Source organism: Haliotis rubra, unplaced genomic scaffold (genome assembly GCF_003918875.1).
Source record: "Haliotis rubra isolate DU_JTF1 unplaced genomic scaffold, ASM391887v1 Scf156, whole genome shotgun sequence".
Taxonomy (NCBI): Eukaryota; Metazoa; Mollusca; class Gastropoda; order Lepetellida; family Haliotidae; genus Haliotis; species Haliotis rubra.
Genome location: NW_025765514.1, coordinates 897,169 through 921,301, shown reverse-complemented (window position 1 = coordinate 921,301; position 24,133 = coordinate 897,169). Strand labels below are relative to the sequence as shown.

The 24,133-nt window shown below is 39.2% G+C and overlaps 1 protein-coding gene across 1 annotated transcript in view; it reads left to right on the top strand.

Annotated features, from left to right (window-relative positions):
- The first annotated feature begins 225 nt into the window (after positions 1 to 225).
- The window catches only part of LOC124270945, a 45,391-nt gene continuing 21,483 nt past the window's right edge, over positions 226 to 24,133 (top strand). Inside the window, exons 1-2 of the mRNA XM_046706010.1 lie at positions 226 to 421; positions 21,390 to 21,451. Coding sequence (XP_046561966.1) covers positions 376 to 421; positions 21,390 to 21,451 — 108 coding nt within the window. The 5' untranslated portion in view covers positions 226 to 375. The remainder of the gene's footprint in view (positions 422 to 21,389; positions 21,452 to 24,133) is intronic.

Genomic DNA, 24,133 nt, shown 5'->3' with positions numbered 1-24,133 from the left:
CGCGGTGAGAGAAAACTCAGACTGGTCGATAGAACCACATTCATTGTCCATTACCAGAAACGATGTCATGCAGACTTCATTCATACACATTGGATGATTTGCTTCAAAATCGATGTCGATTTACTTGGCCATCTTGAATTGAATTAGCAATAATTATAACTGGCACCAGGCCTAAGCCCCTTTGATAATAGACTCGTCCGATCTGTGAGTCCAATGGTTGTCGTGGGATCCCCATCACTCTGCTGTATGAGCTATGTTACATCGTCCATTCTCCCGACAGTGAGTATCTGGCGGAGTAATTCCAGCAACAGCAGCAACAACAGTCCACGGCGTTGACTACGGAGATATTGTACGTGGTGCCTGCAGTAGACAACCATGCAGCTGACCACTGTCCTAGCTCTTGTGTGTTGTGCACAAACCGGTGAGTTTTAAAACAAGTCTGGCCCAGTTTCGGGACAACTGAAATATACCATGAATTTATCTAGCCAATATAAGCACGTGTTGATCATTCATTCAAAATGCATGCTAGTTTCATGTTGCATGTTCAGGGAGGCTGTTTGAGAACCATTCTTTTGTGATTGATACAATGCAGGTCGATGTATGATTAATAATTTGATTAATAATGAGTTCCATGTCAGTGGAACCATACATTATACGTTTCATTGCATGGAAAACAAGTATCTGATTTCCTTGCTCTGGGTAATTCAGATAGAAATGTTTTGTTTAATTAGCATGTCATGTGACATGACAATAGTTGTGTTTATGTCTGGCGATACAGAAAGTGGTACATCGTACTATATTGGCTTAATATGATGGATGTCATGACACTTATACCGTCATGTCATTCATATTTCGCATGGCATTTATACCATTATGACGTAAGGCGATGTATGTTATATCATTTATACCATTATGACGTAAAACGATGTATATTTCATGAAAATTATAACATTATGACGTAAGTCAATGTATATCTCTTGATATATATACCATTATGACATAAGACTATGTACGTTATATCATTTATACCATTGTGGCATTATAACATTATGACGGAAGACAATATATATCTCATGACATTTGTAACAAAATGGTATCAGATGTTGAATCTGTCATATCATGACGTAAGATGATGAATATATCTTATATCATGAAGATATAAATATCATCACAATATACACCGTGTATACAGAGAGTTAGACCCGAATGAACGCGGTGAAGACGCAAGGCTTGCTCTATGGCTACAGTGGTTACACAATCAAATCAATATCAACCATGTAGAACCGGCCCAAATGAGAATAAACCCATAACACAAGTGTACTATGCCTGTGGCACCAAGTTATGGTGCCATGGTTGATTGTGTGTCTAGGTTCTTATAAATGCCTGTGGTACACATGCCATCTCTTCTTGTAATTTTACCAAATTTGTTGGATTCTGGTCTGAATGCCATCAATTGTTTGATTGATATTAAAATACAACTTGCCTATTTTCCTACAATGTCATCTGTTATAATATGCCTGTCAATGTGAGATTGCGCCAGATATAAATATCATCACAATGTACAGAGAATAGACCCAAATGAACGCGGTGAAGACGAAATGCTCGCTCTATAGCTACAGTGACTATACAACAGGATCAATACCAACCGTGTAACTAGCCCAAATGAGAATATCACCCATCACACAAGTGTACTATGCCTGTGGTACCGAGTTATGGTGCCATGCTTGACTGTGAGTCTAGGTTCCCCACAGAGACTGGAAATATTAATCAATGGTTTGTCTGTCCAGACTAGATTAATTACAGGTTGCTCTCAAATGGCTGGAGTACCGTAGGGCATCGTTAAACTTTTAAAATACAACTATCAAGAATGTTTTTTAAATCGTAGAGATTAATACTTTGTGAGTATTATTTCTAGAGACCATGGAAACAGTGTGCTACCAAGAATCAATGTCATGTAATGCACCTGTGGGTGGTGTGTATTCTGATGGTATAACCGATCCATGCTGTTATGTATCTTAGGTGTATGTAGACTCTTATTGCTGGCAGTGGGGCGGTGGGGTAGCCTAGTGGTTAAAGCGTTGGCTCGTCACTCCGAACACCCGGGTTCGAATCCCCACATGGGTACAATGTGTGAAGCCCATTTCTGGTGTCCCCCGCCGTGATGTTGCTGGAATATTGCTGAAAGCGGCGTAAAACCAAACTCAGTCAGTCAGTCAGTATTGCTGGCAGTGAACTTACCATGGTAACAACGCGGTGTACAACGAAATCTTGCAAAGCTATATTTTTTCAAAACCCATCTTAAGTGCGAGTTAAGTACAACGACTTCTAAAAAATATGTTTAAGCATATACAGTGCCACACTTAGTTTGTGTGTGCTTTCGGTTCCAAATTTAGTTATTTGGTTACATCCACAGGTAATATTGATTGATCTCCTAACTAAACTAACAAGCGGCCTCTAATTGGTGCCCTCCAACCAAACGTTATAACATTGTATTCTCTTATCAAATATTATTCTTTTTTTAACCTCTAACAAAACGTTATTAAATCGTATGTTCTAACCAAACTTTCTTTTTTCATCCTCTAACCAAACGTTAGTACATTGTATGCACTAATCAATCATTATTTCTTTCATCCTCTAACCAAACATTATTACTCTGTGCCCACTAACCAAACATTAACGTAACACAAGTAATCATCACCTATAGCAAAAGTAATTAGGGTCTAATTTCCACAGATTCAAATGACAGCGCTATGCTTGAAATGTGTTGCTCAATTACACAACCTGATGTAATCAATCATTACCAGCTTTCAACAGTTCTTAGAAATCGGGTTTTAAATAGACTGATTTCTCACTGGGCCTGACAAATGGTTCCAGCATTTTTTCCTATAGATTTACAACTTATTAGCAGCAAAACTGATCGTGGAGATGTCTCGTTCGCTGCCTGTAGAATTATTATATTTTTGAAAATCGGGAACTAAACTAAATACCCACTTGGCGCTTTGGGATATTCTTGTAAAAGAAAAGGTAAATATTTTAAAAAGCGTTTTGATTATGACTTACAAGTCACCGACACAGTGTTACTTTCTTTTGTTCGTCAGTGTAACTACTGACGTATGCTATTTCCCTACATCTAATTTCATATCCACACATAATTTTAAGAAGCTGTTATCTTGCAGAAATCCTACAGCCCAATTTCATATTGCCTTATATACACAAAATGCTTTAATCTTACGCCGATCTTCGTTTTGTTAATTGAATTATATTTTTGTTCAAACTATGTATATTCCTATATTGATATATACATGTAACTCTATTGTATATGGGCCTATGGACTTTTGTGCAATAAAGCATTGATTGATTGATTGATTTTCAATGTAGGTTTGATCTCAACATTTAAACATATGCAGCCTATGAAATAAATAATGGACACAAACGGGATGAAGTCCTGGACAAAATTATTTATCCAATACGAGTATACCCGGGTTTCTTTACCTAGGTAAACTATGTATTTTTCTTGTCATTAAAAGTACGTTTTCTGTAAAAACTCGGGTTTTTTCAATCGCGTCATAATGCAGACTGACAAATTGTTAAGTTATTGAAGAGTATTTCCTTGTGGATACTGGCTGTTGTCTTTATTATGAATTCTTATAAAGATATTACAAAGTCGACTTTTTAACTGCTTCAAATATCATCATCATCATCATTGTTGTTGTTATTGTAGAGTATTAGGCAAGTATGAAATCAATGCAACTTTTCTATTTAACGATCTTGCGTGTACTGAGATGTCTTCACAGAATGCTTTCCACCAATAATAGTGACAAATGTAATACCAAGACGTTTTAACAACGGTTATTATGTGAAACTGCAGGACTCTAATGCACATACACTACATGTTTGGAACACATATTATATAATACATGCTCATTCGTGCTAGAAATAGGTGATTTTTATCACCTTTTCTAAATATAAGCTGTCTGGAATCACGTTGTTGACCTGTTGTGTGACTTCCTAATATAGAAACACTAATCGTTATCACTCTTCAAAAGCTATTTCGAAATTACATTATTGAGCTCCATCGTTCAGTCCTCCAAACGGTACGGAGTAACTTGACTTAGCAGCTCTTTACAGTATATTAAAAGATGCATGTACGTAGGCGACTGTTGAAAACACCCGGTGCGGTATGTAAATATGTAAACATGCGGTATTGTTCTCGTGTGTCATGACGTATGGCGTTATGAAGTCAGTCTGTTGTACTTAATGTAATCACGGAGAAGTAATAAGCTAATCTGGACGTTAAGTGGTCCATTTGCTCTCCAAATAAACCCGCATTTACACAATCCCGCGAGACACTTATAGATCTATATTAATCCGTTCTCCAGTTCAGTCAAAAAAACCTCAGTGATCCACCCCATGATCTCAGCTACTATTGAAGGGTAGTTTGTGACGTGCTTTCCTTTCTAATGCTATAGTTCCAGAGCTCCGTTCCACAGTGCGATTTTACAGCTTCAACTTTTGACAGAACGTGGGTTTTATTATCATTTAGGGCTCAGATTGCTTAGTGGGTCGATCGCTTTGTGGGCCCAGCTTCTACAGAATGGGATGAGGATGTGTGATCTCTGGGTGATAACAACGATAACATCCCCTTCTTTCCAACCTAGAAACCAATGTTTTTAATTGGATAGTGGTAGCTGAGTTTGATCAGATACAGCGATAATGTCTAGTGCCTGATGTTGGTTCTTCCCACTTCCATGTGCTTTGATACTCTTAAAAATTGAAAAATGTTATATTTTTGCTACTTCTTTTTCTCAACCTTCAAAAGTAAGCTTTACTATAAAATTCGAAATGAATTTGTTCAGATATGGTCTCAGTCAGTGATATATCGTGGCAATGTGTATTTAGACCGTTCGCATTCTTTACATATATATGCTGCGAAGGTCCATTATATCTACACATTAGAAGGAAAAGTGTACTTGTACAACTTCAAGTTCTCTGAATTTCTTTTCCAGTAATGTCCATCACCTCACAGAAAGAATGAATTTCTTTATTCTTCGAATTCGAATCTTCTTTCCTAAAGAGGAATGTATATATATCTTTACTACTGTCACAAAAAAGTTCTTATAAAGACGTTTTGATATCAAATGATGGAATATCAGTGGATAAGTGTACTTGTACAACTTCAAGTTTTCTGATTCTTTTCCAGTAATGTCCATCACCTCACAGAAAGAATGAATTTCTTTATTCTTCGAATTCGAATCTTCTTTCCTAAAGAGGAATGTATATATATCTTTACTACTGTCACAAAAAAGTTCTTATAAAGACGTTTTGATATCAAATGATGGAATATCAGTGGATAAGTGTACTTGTACAACTTCAAGTTTTCTGATTCTTTTCCAGTAATGTCCATCACCTCACAGAAAGAATGAATTCTTTGTTCTTCGAATTCGAATCTTCTTTCCTAAAGAGGAATGTATATATATCTTTACTACTTTCACAAAAAGTTCTTATAAAGACGTTTTGATATCAAATGATATCAGAGGATGTAGATTATTGGTTTTAGGACTATTATTTTCTTTTTAATTCAGCAGAAAGCAAATTCAATTAATTTAATCTGGTTTGGTGTTGTTTGGAGCTATGTGGTCTGGCTGACGATGAACTTGTTCTTGAAGCACTGAGTAGTCTTATCACTGAGTGTGATTCTGTGCCAGTTCAGTGCGCCGAGAATAACATCTGAATAATATATACAGTACTTGGATCTTTTGTGTGACGGCCTTACAACAATCAATGGGAAACAGTCTACAATAGACTCTGTATATTCCAGGATACAGTCGAGGTGTCATGTTTTGTCACAGGATTTCAGCCATAATGTCATCTAACTCACGTGGCATCTTTCCTCATTGCGTTTTACTGCATCCAATCGCTAGATGTCTTGAAGCTAAAAATGTACTGAAATTATACTCTTCGATTTGCTATTTATCGTTTTGTTGTTTTGACATGCCTTATGTTTCTTCTTGTTATTGATATATTGTTGATAGACATTGAGAGGTTTCTAAATACACCCAATGACTCATTGGTGTTTTTTGTCTTCGACTATGACGTCATCCAGATTGTAATTCTATCATTGTTTCTCTTAAAGGTTTCTATATTTGGAATATATTACCTTAAATGTTCTTTTAATTATATCTGCGTGTGTACAAACGTATTTGGATTAATGTTGGTAAATAATATATTATCCATGTTGTTGACAACAATTCATAATAAAAAACGCGCGTCTCAGCATGTAAAAAAACACCATGCACTTAGTGGGTCGATAACGTTATTCATTTACTTATGACGTATGTGTCGACTCCCAGGAGGAACCCCACGGGTACAGACATTCACACCAGCACGGTCACTGTCTCATGACTATTCATGAACCTAAGCATAGCTATTGTGCCATGAATATTCATGACTGTCAGTCAGCACTGTTGTTAATAACAATACTAGTGAAGTCAAGGTCAGATTTTAGAAACACGATAAGAGAATATTGCCATGTCTTTTAAATGTTTGTGTAATTCATTAACTGATGCTCGTGAAATAGTTTGAATCGTGCAATGGATTGTGTTTTAGGAGAAAATTCTTATACCGGTGGTAAATTATCGCTGATGTTTTACCTTCAGTTACATTCACATAGTGAGTGACAGCTGAATGACACCTGAAATGACACCCGGTGTCGTTACTATTTCATAGTGATTCATAATTATATACTCATAATAAAATCGGAATCATACACTGTTTTTACCCGTCAGTGGTGTGCTAGCCTGTGGTAAGGGATTTGTTGTTTATATTTAAAATTCAAACACACCCACTTCCTTATAGATTGTACTAATTGCTATGTTTTAATGCAGATGATGATAGTTATAAGAAAGCATCTTTAAAGAAATTGTTTGATCAGACAAATACGTTTTATTTCAAGGGAGATTAAGGATAGATATGACTGTTGGGTGAACAAAGGTTTCAAATTAAAGCAACAAATTAAGATAATATTCAATGCAAATTCAATGGTCAGGCTTGCTGACGTGGTTGACACATGTCATCAGTTCTCAATTTCGCAGATCGATGCTCATTCTGTTGATCACTGGATTGTCTGGTCCAGACTCGATTATTTGCAGACCGCCACCATATAGCTGGAATATTGCTGAGTGCGGCGCAAAACTCAACTCACTCACTCACTCACTCATTTATCAGTCACATCAATTAGTAACCGAAGTATCAGTACTAACTGCATCAGACATGGAGGAGATTCTACATTATTGCATTTAACATGAAGGGTATAACTGTGTTACTCTCTGACGTTCTTCGTTGATTAACGTTAGTGATAAAACATCACCTTCAGGTAAAAACCATAAATCTGTTTATTATCAGTAAACATGAAGCTGAGGAGGCTGGCTCCTTATTATACTGAATCAGAGGCTATAAAATACCATGTTTTCCATATGTTCAATAAATGTCAAGGATATAGGGTTCCTCATTCGCTGTGCTATAACCCTGGCTTCATGTACCGTTATAGTCAAGTGCATCTTGAGGTTCAGCACCACTCTCTGCTATCGAAGAACGCTTGCTTGAAGTGTCGTGTTTACCACAGGAATTAATCATTATTTCAGTTTTTTGTTTCACTAACAAGGAGTGAGTTTCGACTTTTCTAAATGAATTTCATTAATCATGAAACCAAATAAATTTAAATTCAGATCACTTGCATATGATACGTTTAACCTTTCGTTTATTTCATTTTTCCAATGTTTATGAAAACATTCGAGTCTGGAGTTAAGGAATTAGTGTATTTGTGGAAAGATTGTAGGAATCGAAAACTTTAGCAGTTTAGAATGATACGATATTACAAGAATCGATTAGTTCCTTCGACGAGTAATTTAGAGGAAGGATGAAGCTGTAATTTTTTTCTGTGTTTTTGTCGTTCTTTATGACCATAAAAAGTAAACGACTAATATTAAGAAATGATTTAAAAACCGGTTACAAAAGCATTATTTCTGATTAAAGCTGATTCAAACACCAGCTCAGCCGGATTCGTTCAAAGGACTCTGCTTTTAGCAGATGGCAGGAAGGGTTATATTGCTTACTGTCCGACAATAGCGGGAACTATGTTGAGTAATGTCACTAACGCGTTCATCTGATTACTGGGCATGTGCAATACTTATGTGTAAGTGGTATCAGAGATTTTGGTTATTGTCGCAATAACCAGAATCTCTGAATAGGTTTTTTCGAGTCACTGTACCTTCTGGTCTGTAAGGGGGCGGTGGGGTAGCCTAATGGTTGTGTCCGCTCGTCACTCTGAAGGCCCGGGTTCGATTCCCCACATGTGTAAGCTACACTTTGTGAATCCCATTTCTGGTGTCCCCTAACCAGGATGTTGCTGGAATATTGCTAAAAGCGGCGTAAAACCATACTCACTCACTTCTGGTCTGTAAGTGGTTAGTGACGTTTGTAACGGGACCAGCGCTGCATAGCAGGAAAGTTCGCTTCCGACAAGCACACACTTATTGTATTTAATCAAATTGGTGTTTTTGCGGGCTATATCTCAACAGCAATGTGTGCTTGCCTTTTTATGATCACTCGGTACAATCACTGATTTTCAGTGATCTAATTATATAATTTTCACAGCTTATTTTGCCTCTACCTTTTGAATCGGCTATTTAATTTGTATTATTCCTTTGCGTTGACGGTTCATACTTTACATTTAGATGCCTATACGTTTGTTGATAATCTAGGGTCTAGATTCAATCAATACTCTGAAATGTTAAAGGCTTTTACATTTCATAAATAGAAATGACTAAGATGGTAAAAACTCAGTAGACATATACGACTAATAATTAGCATCATATTTAGGTACTCAAAAGGTCTCAGTTGATATTTCTATATAATATTTTTGTAATGCCCCCTTCCCACACGCAACAATAAACAAACCCTGAACCATTCCCATGTCACCTTGTTATTAATCGTAGACGCTCTGCATTATCTGATTTGAAAAAAAGCCCTTTCTTCAAAACTCATGTTACAGACAAAATAACCCGGATTTTTAAGCAAGACGTATTTCGAAACACCCACCCAGCAATACCATTCTATGCACCGGTCAACACGTGATGATTGCCAAGACTTTGGACGTGTTTGTAAAAGATCCTACCTGCGGGACTTGTAGACAGATGTTTATAATATCGTCACAACCGTTCAATAGATTTTGCAGAGATTTAATATGATTTTGAAAAGGGTTTTAAATTGAGCTATCTAGAATAGTTGATTATTTCTGATTTGTCATATCGTGTTTATTTATTTTAAGATCAGCCATACCAGGATTTATATTTTGTATTTGATCCCCCAAACATGCAAAATATGTTAAATGAATCTGTATATCAGAATTAGGACCGGGAAAAGGGTTAAGGCATAGTAAGGCTGGTAAGAGTCATGTACCTTAGAAGTGCCAGAATTCGATTATCACGGGATCGAAGATTCGTCGATCTGCCCTCACCATAACCGTGTATTTTGTTTTGTTTGTTTGTGGAAACGTCGAAAATGGATATCACTTTGTATTTTCTCTTACGTTGAACTAACACGTGATAAGCTAATCTCCTCTTTGTTACCCTACTCGCCACCTTAGATCTTTAATCTTTTAATTTCTTAAATTAAATTGATAAAACCCAGTGGGCTGAATTCGTACTTGGTGCCAGGGTGGATACATAGTGGCTTGATTCAGTAATCCCTTGTCTCCCCTTACACGCAGGTTAAACGTGAAGGATCACGATGACTAGAAGTTTGAGAAGTTTGGCTGTCCCCTCACTTTCACTAAAAAAAGCTGAAACCTTTGCTCATATTGCAACTAATCACATCCTAGACACACGTAGACATAAATGTATCATCATCATTAAATGTAACGTGTGATGGCCTGGACTGCGCCGTGTTAAAAGCCTCACAAGTGAGGTATATGTTTGTGTTAACACCATTAGCAGCCTAAGAAAACCTACAATGACACAATACGCGGATGGCATACTGTCTTGTTGAGTTCAACACGGCTTTAAGCCAGATTTAATCTACTTTAATAAAATAGACAGAAACGCAGTTTCAGTCAACACTGATATTCAGCTAGACTGAGCCTCCACCTGCACTTTACGCTTTAATGGTGGCACTTGCAACTGCGACTATTTCTGAAACGAATTTTTAACCGAAGTTACAGATGTACGCTCACAGTTAGTATCCCGAGGTATGGTAATGAATGTATATTTCCAGACATGGCCGAGACTTTCAGATTAGTGGCTTACGGGGGAAATTGTTTTGATTACCAATCATTCGTTTTTGTTGCACTTACATAGCAGCGTGCATCAACCAGCACGCGCATGAATGTGTGTATGTATGTATGTATGTGTGTGTGTGTGTGTGTGTGTGTGTGTGTGTGTGTGTGTGTGAGAGAGAGAGAGAGAGAGAGAGAGTGTGAGAGAGAGAGAGAAAGATAGAGTGTGTGTGTGTGTGTGCTTGCGTTCGTGCGTACATGTTTTCATGGGCTGCGGATTTGTCCAAGCCTCATTTACATGAAAAAACTACCCGCTCTTTAGCTTCAGTAGAGACACTCCCTATAAGTTACATTAAACAGTTGAACTCCTTTAATACAGACGATACAGTATCGAACGGAGTATGAAGTTCAAAGTTAAAGGTCACATGCAACGTAAAACACAACTTTGCAGATTCTGATACCTTCGGTATGGACATACCGAAACAAATCGTCAAAAATGCAAATTCAACTTATAAAGTTGAAAAATAACACGATGAAAAAAACCGCGCGAAATCGGAGTTCAAACGTTTCACTAATTTTCCCCAGACTTTTCTGGGGAAAACGGGTTTCAACAGCTGGGCTGCGCTCATAGCACGTGCGCAAGTAAATAGGTTCGCGCAGCTTGGAAGCGGGTTGTCGGGTGAATACTCAGTGAAGGCTTTGGTGTGAGCTATTTTTCTAATGTTTTGTTGATATCTCACAGGCGCGAGCTTTTTATATGTTATGACAGTAAATTAACTGTTTATATAATTTCATTTGTCTATTTCACCACACGTTCTTCTTACCGAGACACTTTCTCAGTTCGATACTTAAAAGCAATGTCATTATTTAGCGTTGACACAATTTCTAACTGTGATATAGATATGTCGTTGTCACAGACAAAACTCAATGTCTTGTTTTATTGACACCTGTGTGTCTGCCTGCCTGTCTGCTAATGACAATATTCAATACACAGCTGCTATCACTGACCACATGCAATTTGAACTTAGAACTTAGAAATGTTACAATATGATGATGCTATTCGATAAAAATGGACACACAAATTGGGTTTCTGCTGTTAGACATTTTCTATTCTCGAAAGGGTTTGGTTTTGTATGGAACGATCAGTATGTTGATTCTGAGGGTAAGTTTATTTTAGAACTAACACAAAGATTAAAAGATATCTACTTGCAAGAATGGTTTGAAAAGATATCACTTTCCAGTAAATGTCTGTATTATAAGGTGTTTAAATGTACTTTTGACTCCGAAACTTATCTTTCATGTCTAAACGTAAAAAGTATAGGATAGCGTTAAGCAGATTGAGATGTTCTTCACGTGATTTATCTATCGAAAGTGGAAGATTTAAAAATGTCAAAAAGAAAATAGAACTTGCAAACTATGTGATCTTAACCAAATAGAAGATGAATATCATTTTCTTTTAATTTGCCCTGCTTATAATTCCATCAGAAAGTTGTATATTAAGAAATATTATTGTGCCCATCCAAACCTTTATAAATTCTCAGCATTGTTGAATAACAAAACCCATACTATACTTCAAAACTTGTCCATGTTTGTTTACTATGCCATGTTGTTTAGGACAGAATATATCTCAGAACACAATGTAACCTAAAGTTGATTATTTTCCCTTCTTCATGTATATTATCCGTGCGTGTAAATATTGATTTATAAATGCATTGTACTACAGGCCTGTGGCCTTTCAGTACCGGAAATAAATATATATATATATAATTTGAACTTAACACCAATCAGGCTATACACCATAAACAAAATGCATTGATTTATGGCCCGAGTTCCGTCTCTGTCACATTATGTAATTACACAGACAGGCAGGTGTGATACTTGAACACATGACATGTTCTGATGTCTGTTGATTGCAAAATGTTATACACAAAAAATGAGCATGTATTTACAAAACCCAACATCTGTCTATATATATACGCACAATTAGCCGTGAAGGCATCTGCAAATGAACCAGCCGTTACACTTGAGTGCACACCCACCCGCTCTGACTGGGTTCGGTATCCCGGCTGCTTCGTTTCTTGGGAAGTAAACCCAAGTACACAATTTTGCACTTTCGATTTGCGATTGTACGCTTATAATTTTGTTTATATACTTTTTCGTAACCAGCAATGTATATTATATGTCATGAATAAGTGATAATTGTGTTTTAATTATGTTTGATGTTTTGGTTGCATGTGACCTTTAACGTATTACTGACCCTGAGTAATGTCCACTGCTATTGTCTGTAGCGACCTTGACAGACGTCGGCCGGAATGAAAAGGTTTTCATGGTACACATACAAACGTGTTGGTCTGAACATCGTGTCCCTAGCAAAGACAAGCTTACCATTTTCGAGGACATCTACTGTCGTCACTAATATCACCAGTGTTTTGACGTAACGCCACATGGAATCTGTTCCGGCAGATAAACGAGACTTATTATTCCCTGACATGGACGTTTAATATTCAAATTTAGCCGCAGGAGCAGATGCACCGAACGTTAGATAATCTTTCTTCGTGTCCAAATGAATAATCGTGAAACCAGGGCTATAGTTCCATTACAGTGACAGGAGTCATTACAGGGAGAATTTCTCCATCTAAAGCAGTCAGTGATTGATCGGGTCCCGCTGAGACAACATTATTGCTTGGATCACGTTGTTGAGTCGATGAACAAAGATTAGATGCATATCGCTGTCCGTACATGCAACCTACCAATGTTGAGTGCAGTATATCCAAGGGTTTGCTGCTTGTAGATACGAGAGACAGATAGAGGGGGTATTTTCAAGATTAACAGTGTCAGTTTTGCCTCTGAAATGATCGAATAGTTTTAAAACATTTAAACATAATTTGTGTTGTTTCTGTTAACGGTTTTGGCTGTAGTTGCCTTCTTTCCGGAAGGTCTTCTCGATGGTGTTAACAAGGAGAGTTGGAATGTCTAATGTATCCTCCCCATATCGACATGCTAAACGATTCCACGGGCTGAACTAACGTAGTGTGACCGATGTATATATTTGTGTTTTCCAGATGCGTGTAAGTGTGCGCCCCAGGTGTGGGCCTTGGTGTGTGAGTGTGTGCGTGCGCGGGCGTGCATGTCCCAGTGTATGCGTGCACGTGCCCTGAGTGTGTGTGTGTGTGTGTGAGAGAGAGAGAGAGAGAGAGAGAGAGAGAGAGAGAGAGAGAGAGAGAGAGAGAGAGAGAGAGAGAGAGATGGATGCACTACCCGTACGGATGCACACGTACCTAGTCCAATGTAAGGCGAAATATTACAACTATTTAATGAAAACACATCCATTATGCAACACATCTACTACTTCAATACAGATGTGGATTAAGAATCAATAACGATCCCATACAATAACATCACCTACTTCAGCTGATCCCATCCACATACAACACATGATATGCTGGAAGCGTTTTACAGAATCTCTGTAGAGACAAGTCGATGCCATGTACACATTAATGTCCTTCCTTCCACAGGCATAAACCAAACGTTAACGCCCGTAAAAAGTATCAGACCACAAGCACTGGATCTAGCACTGTTTCTATACAAAACTTGCATGGACTTGACAGGTTTTCCCCTGGTTTGTTAGCAGTGGGTTGCTTTTTGTACTTTTGTACCATGCTTGATCATTTATCACGATCTTGTCTATTTGGAGAAACAAATGTACCATCTCAGTGATGAGGACGTGACTTTTGTAAGATAAAAATAGAAAATATATCACATGTGTTTTGGGAATGCAAAGTTGTGCGGCTATTGCGGACATGCGTGGACGTGTGGCTTACGATAAGCTGGACATTGACCATACGTTTCAATGAAGAAATTAGACTAGAGTATATGTTGGCACCTGAAAGTTGTAGGGATTTCTAAAGGGCAATAGAGGCTGTTTCATGAAATGACAGATTGTGGTTAATACTTCTAGTCCTCCCTAGCCATATGAAACAACCGTGATATGTTGTGGCTGAAAAGCCAAGCAACTGTTTCCAGCCAACGGCAAAATGCAATCATGTGGGTTGTTTAAGAGCAAACATGGCTGATGCGATTTGTATAGGCGCTTTGTCATATCTAGGGCTGGGTATGTGACAGCGTCTCATTCATTTACAGTCATGAAAATGTCATTTTCAATATGTTAGCTGGAGCACTTTGAATTCGAAATATTTAAACACTGATTACCAGGCAAGAAAAAATACTAACATAATCTTTCTGCGCCCAATGATTAACCTGATAAATACATCAGATGAATGATGTCTGGAGGTTTGGTGAGCAGTGAACAGTAAATCTGTGCCATTGTGCATTACGAGTCCCTGCAACGATACACTGAGAAAATGACACAAACTCGTATTGAAGGAAGTCCCTCTTCATCTCATCACCGTGGAAGTTCTTCACGAGTCTCCGAGGGGCGGTGGTGTAGCCTAGTGGTTAAAGCGTTCGCTCGTCACGCCGAAGAGCCGTGTTCGATGCCCACATGGACACAATGTTTGAAGCCCATTTCTGGTGTCCCCCGCCGTGATATTGCTGGAATAATGCTAAAAACGGCGTAAAACTAAACTCACTCACTCACTTACGAGTCTCCCACATATAGTTTTATAACCAGAATATTTTTGCGTTATGCAAGGCCAACTCAGGGTATTTAACATACGATATGAGCAGAGTCTAATAGCCCTGTATAATTAACCCATGGTCTTCAGACTTGAGGAACACACCTGCAATATTGGAAGTGTCCGGCATCACAATTACAGCCGTGATTGCTGTCACCCAGACTATAAATAATACCAATTTTATTCCAATATCAGATAAGGGCCGTTCTCGGATCAATGCTAACAGTCTTAGAATTGGTTCCATTATAAACCAAATAGGACGTCATAGAAACTACCGCTCCGGTAAGATTGGCTGTTTGGAGTTCTCAAGAAGCAGGTCTTGTGTTGGTTACGCACGGCCGACCTTGTACTTGAACCCCGGCCGATCTGACGGAAATACAATTATAAGGCTGCCAAGATATGTATTCCATGGGTCCAGCAACAAAAGGAAGCCTGTGTATGTCAATTGGTCTTGTTATCGGATTTAATCCATATATAATCAATACCGGCTTTGAGGTAATGGTGCTTATTAGGACTTGGCTTGTGAAGCAATTGCCTCCGAGACTGTGCTTCAGTTCATGAATTGCCCTCACAATGAAAACTGCTGCTACTACAGCTATGATGATGGCGATGTTGTCGACGTCGATGATGTATGTTCATTATGAGAATGATGATAGTGATGATACTGACTGACTGAGTTTGGTTTTACGCCCCTTTTAGCAATATTCCAGCAACATCACGGCGGGGAACACCAGAAATGGGCTTCACACATTGTACCCTTGTGGGAATTCGAACCCGGGTCTTCAGCGTGACGAGCCAACGCTTTAACCACTTGGCTACCCCACCGCCCCGTGAAGATACTGATGATGGCGACTGTGACAGTGTTGATGATGATGATGTTGATGACGACGACGATGATGATGACGATGACGACGACGATGTCCATGGCGATGATGATGATGACCTATCTTCACATCAGGACTATTTTCGTTCATTACCTAAATACCGTTATCTAATTAATCACCATCATAAACACAATCTGAAGTATATTACGATCGCTCATCAAGAAATATTATTCGATCAAAGTCGTCACGTGATCCTCGCTGCCGTCCAACCCCCAAATTACCCCAGCCCTCTGTGGAACCAACTTCAATATTGAAATAACCACAGCCCCAGCTATCACTACACGCAGGCAGAGCACGGCGGTAATTGCTTCCATTGCCAAGCTTCCTTTCAATGCAATCACCCAGAGGTTTACTCCACACTGTTAACACTGGTCCTGCCTGTATATGTTGGTTATATCGCATAGGGCACAGGGATGTTTGCGTGTATGACGTTATGTCGAGTAGGGCACAAAGATGTGGGATGTTTGCGTGAATGACGTTATGTCGAGTAGGGCACAAAGATGTGGGATTTGCCTGCATGGCGCTATATCGAGTAGGGCACAAAGATGTGGGATGTTTGGTTGTGTGCGGTTATATCGAGTAGGGCACAAAGATGTGGGATGTTTGGTTGTGTGCGGTTATATCGAGTGAGGCACAAAGATGTGGGATGTTTGGTTGTGTGCGGTTATATCGAGTGAGGCACAAAGATGTGGGATGTTTGGTTGTGTGCGGTTATATCGAGTGAGGCACAAAGATGTGGGATGTTTGGTTGTGTGCGGTTATATCGAGTGAGGCACAAAGATGTGGGATGTTTGGTTGTGTGCGGTTATATCGAGTGAGGCACAAAGATGTGGGATGTTTGGTTGTGTGCGGTTATATCGAGTGAGGCACAAAGATGTGGGATGTTTGGTTGTGTGCGGTTATATCGAGTGAGGCACAAAGATGTGGGATGTTTATGTTCGTATACGATGTTGTATCGTGTAGGGCATAAGGATGTAGGATGTGGGATGTTTGCTGTATGGCGTTATATCAAACAAGGCACAGACATGTGCTGGAGAAGATTGGGCGCATAATCTGCTTTTGTTGTACAGCCAAGTTGACAAAGGAATTGATAGCAATACGTTAAAGTATCATGGCGAGATCCAAAGAAGGAATATTGCCCCGTGTACAGTTAAGTGCTCGAAAGGCTTTTCCTCTATGTTTGTGTAATGCGAGATGCTCGAGAGTGCTTCTGCAAACTGACCTTAATTTTCCATGCAAATGTTCTACTGGATGAGAACTGTTTGGTTTGACGAGTTCGTGATTGTACAACGGTTCCTGCTGAGACAAAACTCAAACACAGGAACCATCATGTATAGCGCTATACAAAGAACGTATTTGCGTGTTTTAAGGGTTGGTTTGACGCATGTGTACAAATCATTCAAAACGTTGAAACCATGAGTCATAATTCATTTTAATTAATTTTAGAAATAGTTAACTTTCATTGTTCAACTTTAAGAAGTTTCAAATCGCAAGAGCATGACTGATTCCCGGTACAGCATTGCTGCATACGGCCCCCCTATTTGAAACTACATATATTCTCTTACAAAACGGAAAACGGTGGTCCCGTCGTTTAAGTTATTTAAGTCACTTTGCAGAGTTGCGTCCCTTGGTTACGCCAGGTTCCGATGATGGGGTGTTCGGTGATCGGGTGTTTCTAGGTCAGTCAGGACTATACCCGTTCTCATGGGTTACACCAAAATTGAAAAGGTGATTTATCTGAAATAATGTTCAAAGTGGCGTAAAACCCAACTCACTCACTCACACAAAATCCGATCACATTATACTCTATATTGTAGTTTCAATGTTTTATTCCCCGTATTCACATTCAAGAACACATGGAACAACTTACTTTTGTATATTCATAACATTTTCAAAATCAAACGTCTCATATATCTCAATATCTCATGAATGTCTGCAGAACCACTCAGACGAGTTCTATAATCAAATGTCGGCTTTATCGCTCCCCACACCGTGGCGCGCAATGTCTTCGGTTCCAGTAGACACGTCATCGCGCCTGACGTGCCGCGCGCATCTTCATTACTGTCAACCACGCGACGTCAGCAGGGACGTCACTCCCGGCCAGGCGGGTCAAAGAGCCCGTTATATATGGTATTAATGAAGTGCTTCCTCCCCGAAGGCAAGATCATTTGGATATTGTAAAACTATATGTCCCTTCGTATTAATCATATACAATATATGCGGCTCTGGTTCAAGGATTGCTACTTTGTCATCGACCGCGAAGTTATAGGTTCACGAGTCCTTGAGTACAGTTATTGAAGAGTAATTCGCCATTGAACAAAGAACTGGGTTCTGTCTTTGAAGGAGACCAAGTTTTAGACCTTGTCTTGATCGGTTGCATTTACGCGATCATTTTTCATGGTTTGCATTTGGTCGATGAATGTGTGATTATCTTACGATCATTTAAACTACTTGAATATGTAGGACATGTTTGATCTGCTGGTGCATCTGGGGCAAGGTATGAGTTTCTCTCGTTGACCTCTGTTCATGCGTATTTGTGGTGCCCAATGGACTCAGTGAGTGAGTTTAGTTTTACGCCGCACTCAGCAATATTCCAGCTATATGGCGGCGGTCTGTAAATAATCAAGTCTGGACCAGACAATACAGTGATCAACAGCATGAGCATCGATCTACGCAATTGGGATACGACGGCATTTGTCTACCAAGTCAGCGAGCCTGACCACCCGATCCCGTTAGTAGCCTCTTACGACAAGAATGGGTTGCTGAAGATCATTTCTAACCCGGATCTTCACGGGTCACAATAGATTCAGATTAACAGTAGTATCTTTCGACTTACAAGGACAGTCAAAAAGGCATCTCGTTTGATTAGTTGAGCGCGGGGTGTTCCCATTTTATCAGATTTCGAATATTTGTGAATGGATTGATTGATTTTAATTGTGTGTGTTAAGATGTTGTGTCTCGAGATGTGTTTACTCAATACGTATCTGATACGACATAAGTACAAAAACAATGAAAGATTCCGAGTTGCATAATCATAAGTATAAATATAATCATATGTGTAATAACATATCAGAACATACGCCGACACCGACAATAACATCGACACCAACACCGACTCCAAAATCGACACCGACACCAACGCCTACACCGACGCCATAGCAGTATCATACGGGATATCAGAGAAGATGACGACCAAATACAACGTCACCACTATCGAATTACACTCGCGTGTGCCATAAAACAGATTTGATTAACGTTCCGTTTGATGAAATATAGGATGTCAAAAGCACCTTTGGGACACAGTATCAATTTTATTTCATTGTTTTATCCATCAGCTGATACTGCAAGTAAAGTCTCATAAAAGCCAATACACTTAAAGTCCCGCAATCCGTCGGTCGACAATGGTGAACAGAAGCTCAGCTTGTATGTGTAAAGAATGGAAATCACTGTAACACGATAAAAACGTCTGCCGTCAAATTACAGGATAAGAAACAAAATGTCCATGATCCATCTCCACAATCGGATTAAAGGAACCATTAGTGTTTTGTAAGCGTGCCACGGGAATACAGAAGCAGTGTGGCGTGTTTGTAAATGAGTTTCTCTGATGAAGCTGACAGGGGCTGAAGAGAGCACCTGCTCCGCGAGACCAGTTTAACGGTCACATGCCTGTGGGCCGTCCTTTGTCGTGATGGCAGAGACAATTAATATCCAAAGAGATAACATCTATGTGAAATTAAGGGGATGGGTCTTTAGACAAGAAATAAGCATCCCTGTGGGCACTAACTAAACTCATATCCAATCTGATATGTTTTTTTAGCAAAATAAATAGGAAATTCTGCGTGGATTTACAAAATCAAAGCAGGGCCCAGGAAGTTCAATTTAAAAGCCTATATCTTTCATCTGATATCGATAAAAAATGTCATACAGCCACTTCCCTTACACTGATTCAACGGTACAAGTTTATCAACATGAACTAGAGCCCATGCTTGTCGTAAGAGGCGACTAACAGGATCGGGTGGTCGGGCTCGCTGATTTGGTTGACGCACGTCGTCGTATGCCAGTGGCGTAGATCGATGCTCATGCTGTTGATCACTGGCTTGTCTGGTGGGGTACCGATTATTTACAGACATATATTATATTACAGCCGCCATATAGCTGGAATATTGCTGAGTGTGGCGTTAACCTAAACTCACTCACTCACTTAAACCAGTCAAACTCCTCGTCCCTTTTAAATCTAGATCTGTGCATGAAACATTTAGAATTTCTCCGTCGGGTCATTTTAAGCCAAATATATCAACACGAGTCGAAACAAGTTTAAAACTCCAATGTCAGGTTTGACCAGAATTCGTTCACATGGAGTCATCATGACCCAATAGAGAGGGTCATTGTTAATCCCGTCCGTCTGGTCACTAGCTGGTCTATTCGACACACAGACTATTTACAGGCCGACGTTGCCAACACCGTTGCCGTCACATTGAACAGCATTTGTATTTACTGCCCAGTCTCATAATAAATTATATGTTTTCGCAGTTTTTTTGTACTTAGTAAAGCCATACTTTCCTGGGACAACACGTGTTATTGCTGTTACAACGTGTTATGAATTGTGTTTTCAAACGGTTTCTCTGTCCTTAAGAAAGCCATCTTTCACAAGCACAACACGTGTTTTTGATGTAACAATGTGTTATAACTTGTGTTTTCACAGGTTTCTTTGTTTTTAGTAAAACCATATTTCCCAAGGACAACACGTGTTATGGATGTTACAACGTGTAATCACTTGATTGTCTGATTTGTTTACAGCCCGCCGTTACATTGCAAGACTAATGCTGTGCTGCGTTAGGCTACAACCAATTGCGTTTGTAGGCAATTTGTGTGACTGCATGGTGCTACCAATGGGACATCACTTGCTTACCCTATTCGCGAACACCCGGTGTCATCTCTGTTTTAGCTACCCATTCTATAGTTTTCAGTCATTTGCCTTTTACGCCTAATGGAAACGCTTTATCGTGAATGTTATATATTGTATAATTTATACATTGTAAATACCTTCAGACATAATTAGCCGAAGTCTACATGGAAACAACGACATTACGGTACAGGTTACCAACTGAAGTTTGAAACATATATTCAACAGACGTTTCTGTGTTTTTCATTTCTGGTTTAGGCTCTGGTGATATATGTCATAACAACATTGCAGTGTTGTTGGTCTTGTGTAACAAAACTATAGTTATATATGTCATAACAACATTGCTGTGTTGTTTCAGTCCTGTGTAACAAAACTATAGTTATATATGTCATAACAACATTGCTGTGTTGTTGGTCTTGTGTAACAAAACTATAGTTATATATGTCATAAAAACATTGCTGTGTTGTTGGTCTTGTGTAACAAAACTATAGTTATATATGTCATAACAACATTGCTGTGTTGTTTCAGTCCTGTGTAACAAAACTATAGTTATATATGTCATAACAACATTGCTGTGTTGTTGGTCTTGTGTAACAAAACTATAGTTATATATGTCATAAAAACATTGCTGTGTTGTTGGTCTTGTGTAACAAAACTATAGTTATATATGTCATAACAACATTGCTGTGTTGTTTCAGTCCTGTCTGCACCTGCTGTCGATCCTCGCCACGCCGCCAAGCTCAACGCTGCCTCGAAAAACGTGAGTACCGACCTTCCTTTGGATTAACATCAGGTGATTTTTTACCAAGTATCATTTAGAGATTTGTCTGAGTATATTATTTTTATATTACTATATTACTTTGTTAATATAAAGCAATATCGCATCCTTACTAATTTTAAGGGCCTAGAGGTTATAGCGTTCGCTCGTCACGCCGAAGGCCCGGGTTTGATTCCTCACAATGGTTCAGTGTGTGAAGCCCATTTCTGGGGTCCCCCGCCGTGATATCGCTGGAATATTGCTAAAAGCGATATTCATTCAATACTAATGTCAATGGCATATCGGTTGGTCTTTAACTGCTCCTGAACCCCTGTATCTCTATTAGGTGTCATCGCAAACAGAATTCAGATATAGGAACTGAAGCGTTATTTCCGTATCGAAGAAATATCTTTTCTCACCTAAACCGATTGAACTATTCTTCCATATCAGCATTGCCTCAAACACATACATGTTTGAACATGTTGTATATCACTAATCAAACACTGTTTACTTCACGTATATAACCTAAACATTTGTCTAAATCTGTCTCTCTCTCCAATCAATAACAACATATAGTTTCCGTAGCAACAGACTGGAATTGGTTTTGCTGGAGTTGTATTTTGCATGTATTGTGGGTATTCTTAGTTGTGCTCCGTACCACTCGATCACATCGTCTGATACCATACTTGATGTGAACATAAAATGGTGACCTTTGTCTTAAACACAGTCTGCTTATCTCGGGTTAAGTCTCGGATTCTCGTTAACCTTGGATCTCTGTCAGGGCTATGTTGGCAGTAATACTAGTGCTTCATCCAGTACATCCCTACATTCAGTACTCTTCCGTCCACACAGTCAGTCACTCACTCCACGACACCGACACACACTCGCACTCTGAATGTAAAACCGAAACAGTAATTGATAATCGATTCAATGGCAGCATTACTCAAGACGAAAATGAGTGAGTGTGTTTAGTTTTACGCCGCCTTTAGCAATATTCCAGAACATCGCGGCGGGGACACCAGAAATAAATTTCAATCATTGTATGCATGTGGGGAATCGAACCCGGGTCTTCGGTGTGACAAGCGAACGCTTTAACCACTAGGCTACCCCACCGCTCCCAACACGAATAGTAACTTTTCCTGGAGAAATGAGTGACTATATCAAATAAAGAATAATGTGTAAAATATAAAGATTGTACACTATTTCGAGGGTGGAAGGATTAAGTTAGAGTGTTGTGTTTGTCGTGAAATCTACACACCCTTGGTTACAGCATTAAAACCTTACAGCAAACCTGCCCGCGTCCTCGTACTCAAGGTCGAACAATTACTTTAATTGTTTGCAAATCACAGATAACAGCTTTTATAGTCGGTGATAAGCGTTCTGGTAGTTAAAAGGCCCCCTGTCACAAGCTTAATGTCCATCAGATCGACCAGTTCCGGACGCCCGGCTCTTCACCCGTTCTCAAGCCGCGGGCAGCTCAATTTCCGGTGGGACTACTTCGTTATAAATTCTTCCGCCGGGATCCTGTAATCTCAAGAGCTGTCAAAATCTTTGCTCGATCTTTTTGCACTACGTTGATTTTTCTTTCACCCTTATAAATTTTTGACATTTTAAATGATTTTAACTTTGGGCTTTTGAAATAGTCCTGTAAGACCTGTAGCTGGTTTTGAGACTCCATCGACTCGTTCAAATGACTTGGCAATTCATTCATAAATATTCTTAAATTATTTTGCCTTAACAAATCAACAGATGGCCAACCATTGAATTCTAGTGTAGCTCCAAACTAATGTTTTGGGTCTGCCTATGGTTAAAAGAAAACTTTTCATCGGTGAATGGGGTATTGTTTCCGTTTGATGTCAATAACAAGATTGATAACTCTTCCAGAGTTTGAACACGAAGTCGTTTGATGGAATTCGTTTCATAATCAAAGGTTCACAGCGTCCTGAAACGTCGATCTCGGTATTGAGTCGCTGTCAGAGATCAATAATACTGTACACCACGGCCGTTCAGGCCGGATAACTGTTCATGGAATATTTGTGAGAAGTTGAACAACATTTGAGGCATACAAGTACAGAAATAGCGCTGGCATTGTTACACCGATGGGATTTTGGCTACATCTCCTGCCCTGGCTCATGAATGTGCAAATGCTCTTCATTCGCGTAGAATTATGTAATGGGGAAACTGAGAGAATCTGTTGACCCCAAGAAGTTTTAACAACACATTCGCCCGATTTGACCTGACTTTGATGATGTCTTTGTTTTTTTGTAGGGATATCTGGTTTCGTCAGCTTTGCTTGTTTAAAATGTAAATTCCTGGCTCAGAATAAACTGCAAGAACAATAGCATGACGTCATTCATGATGGCTTATAACCAGGGTCATGTTATTGTGGATAATGTTACTCTTAGATACAAAGGACGTCATGTGTAATAGATAGTACTGAGTATGGGTGATGTAATGCAACCCCTGGAAGTGTTATTTACGTTTGGGCATGGGAGGATCTGTCATCTAACTCTCTGTTGAAAGTTGCCTCCCTTGCTTGTACAATGATACGCTGATTCGAATCTGGACTTTCTCCGACCATGAGTATTAATCTAATCTATACCCATCTTACCTTCGTACCATCTGTTCTCGTATATGTCAGGTAAACAATTGACTTCAGAGGACTCTTTTAGAACATATTCCCTA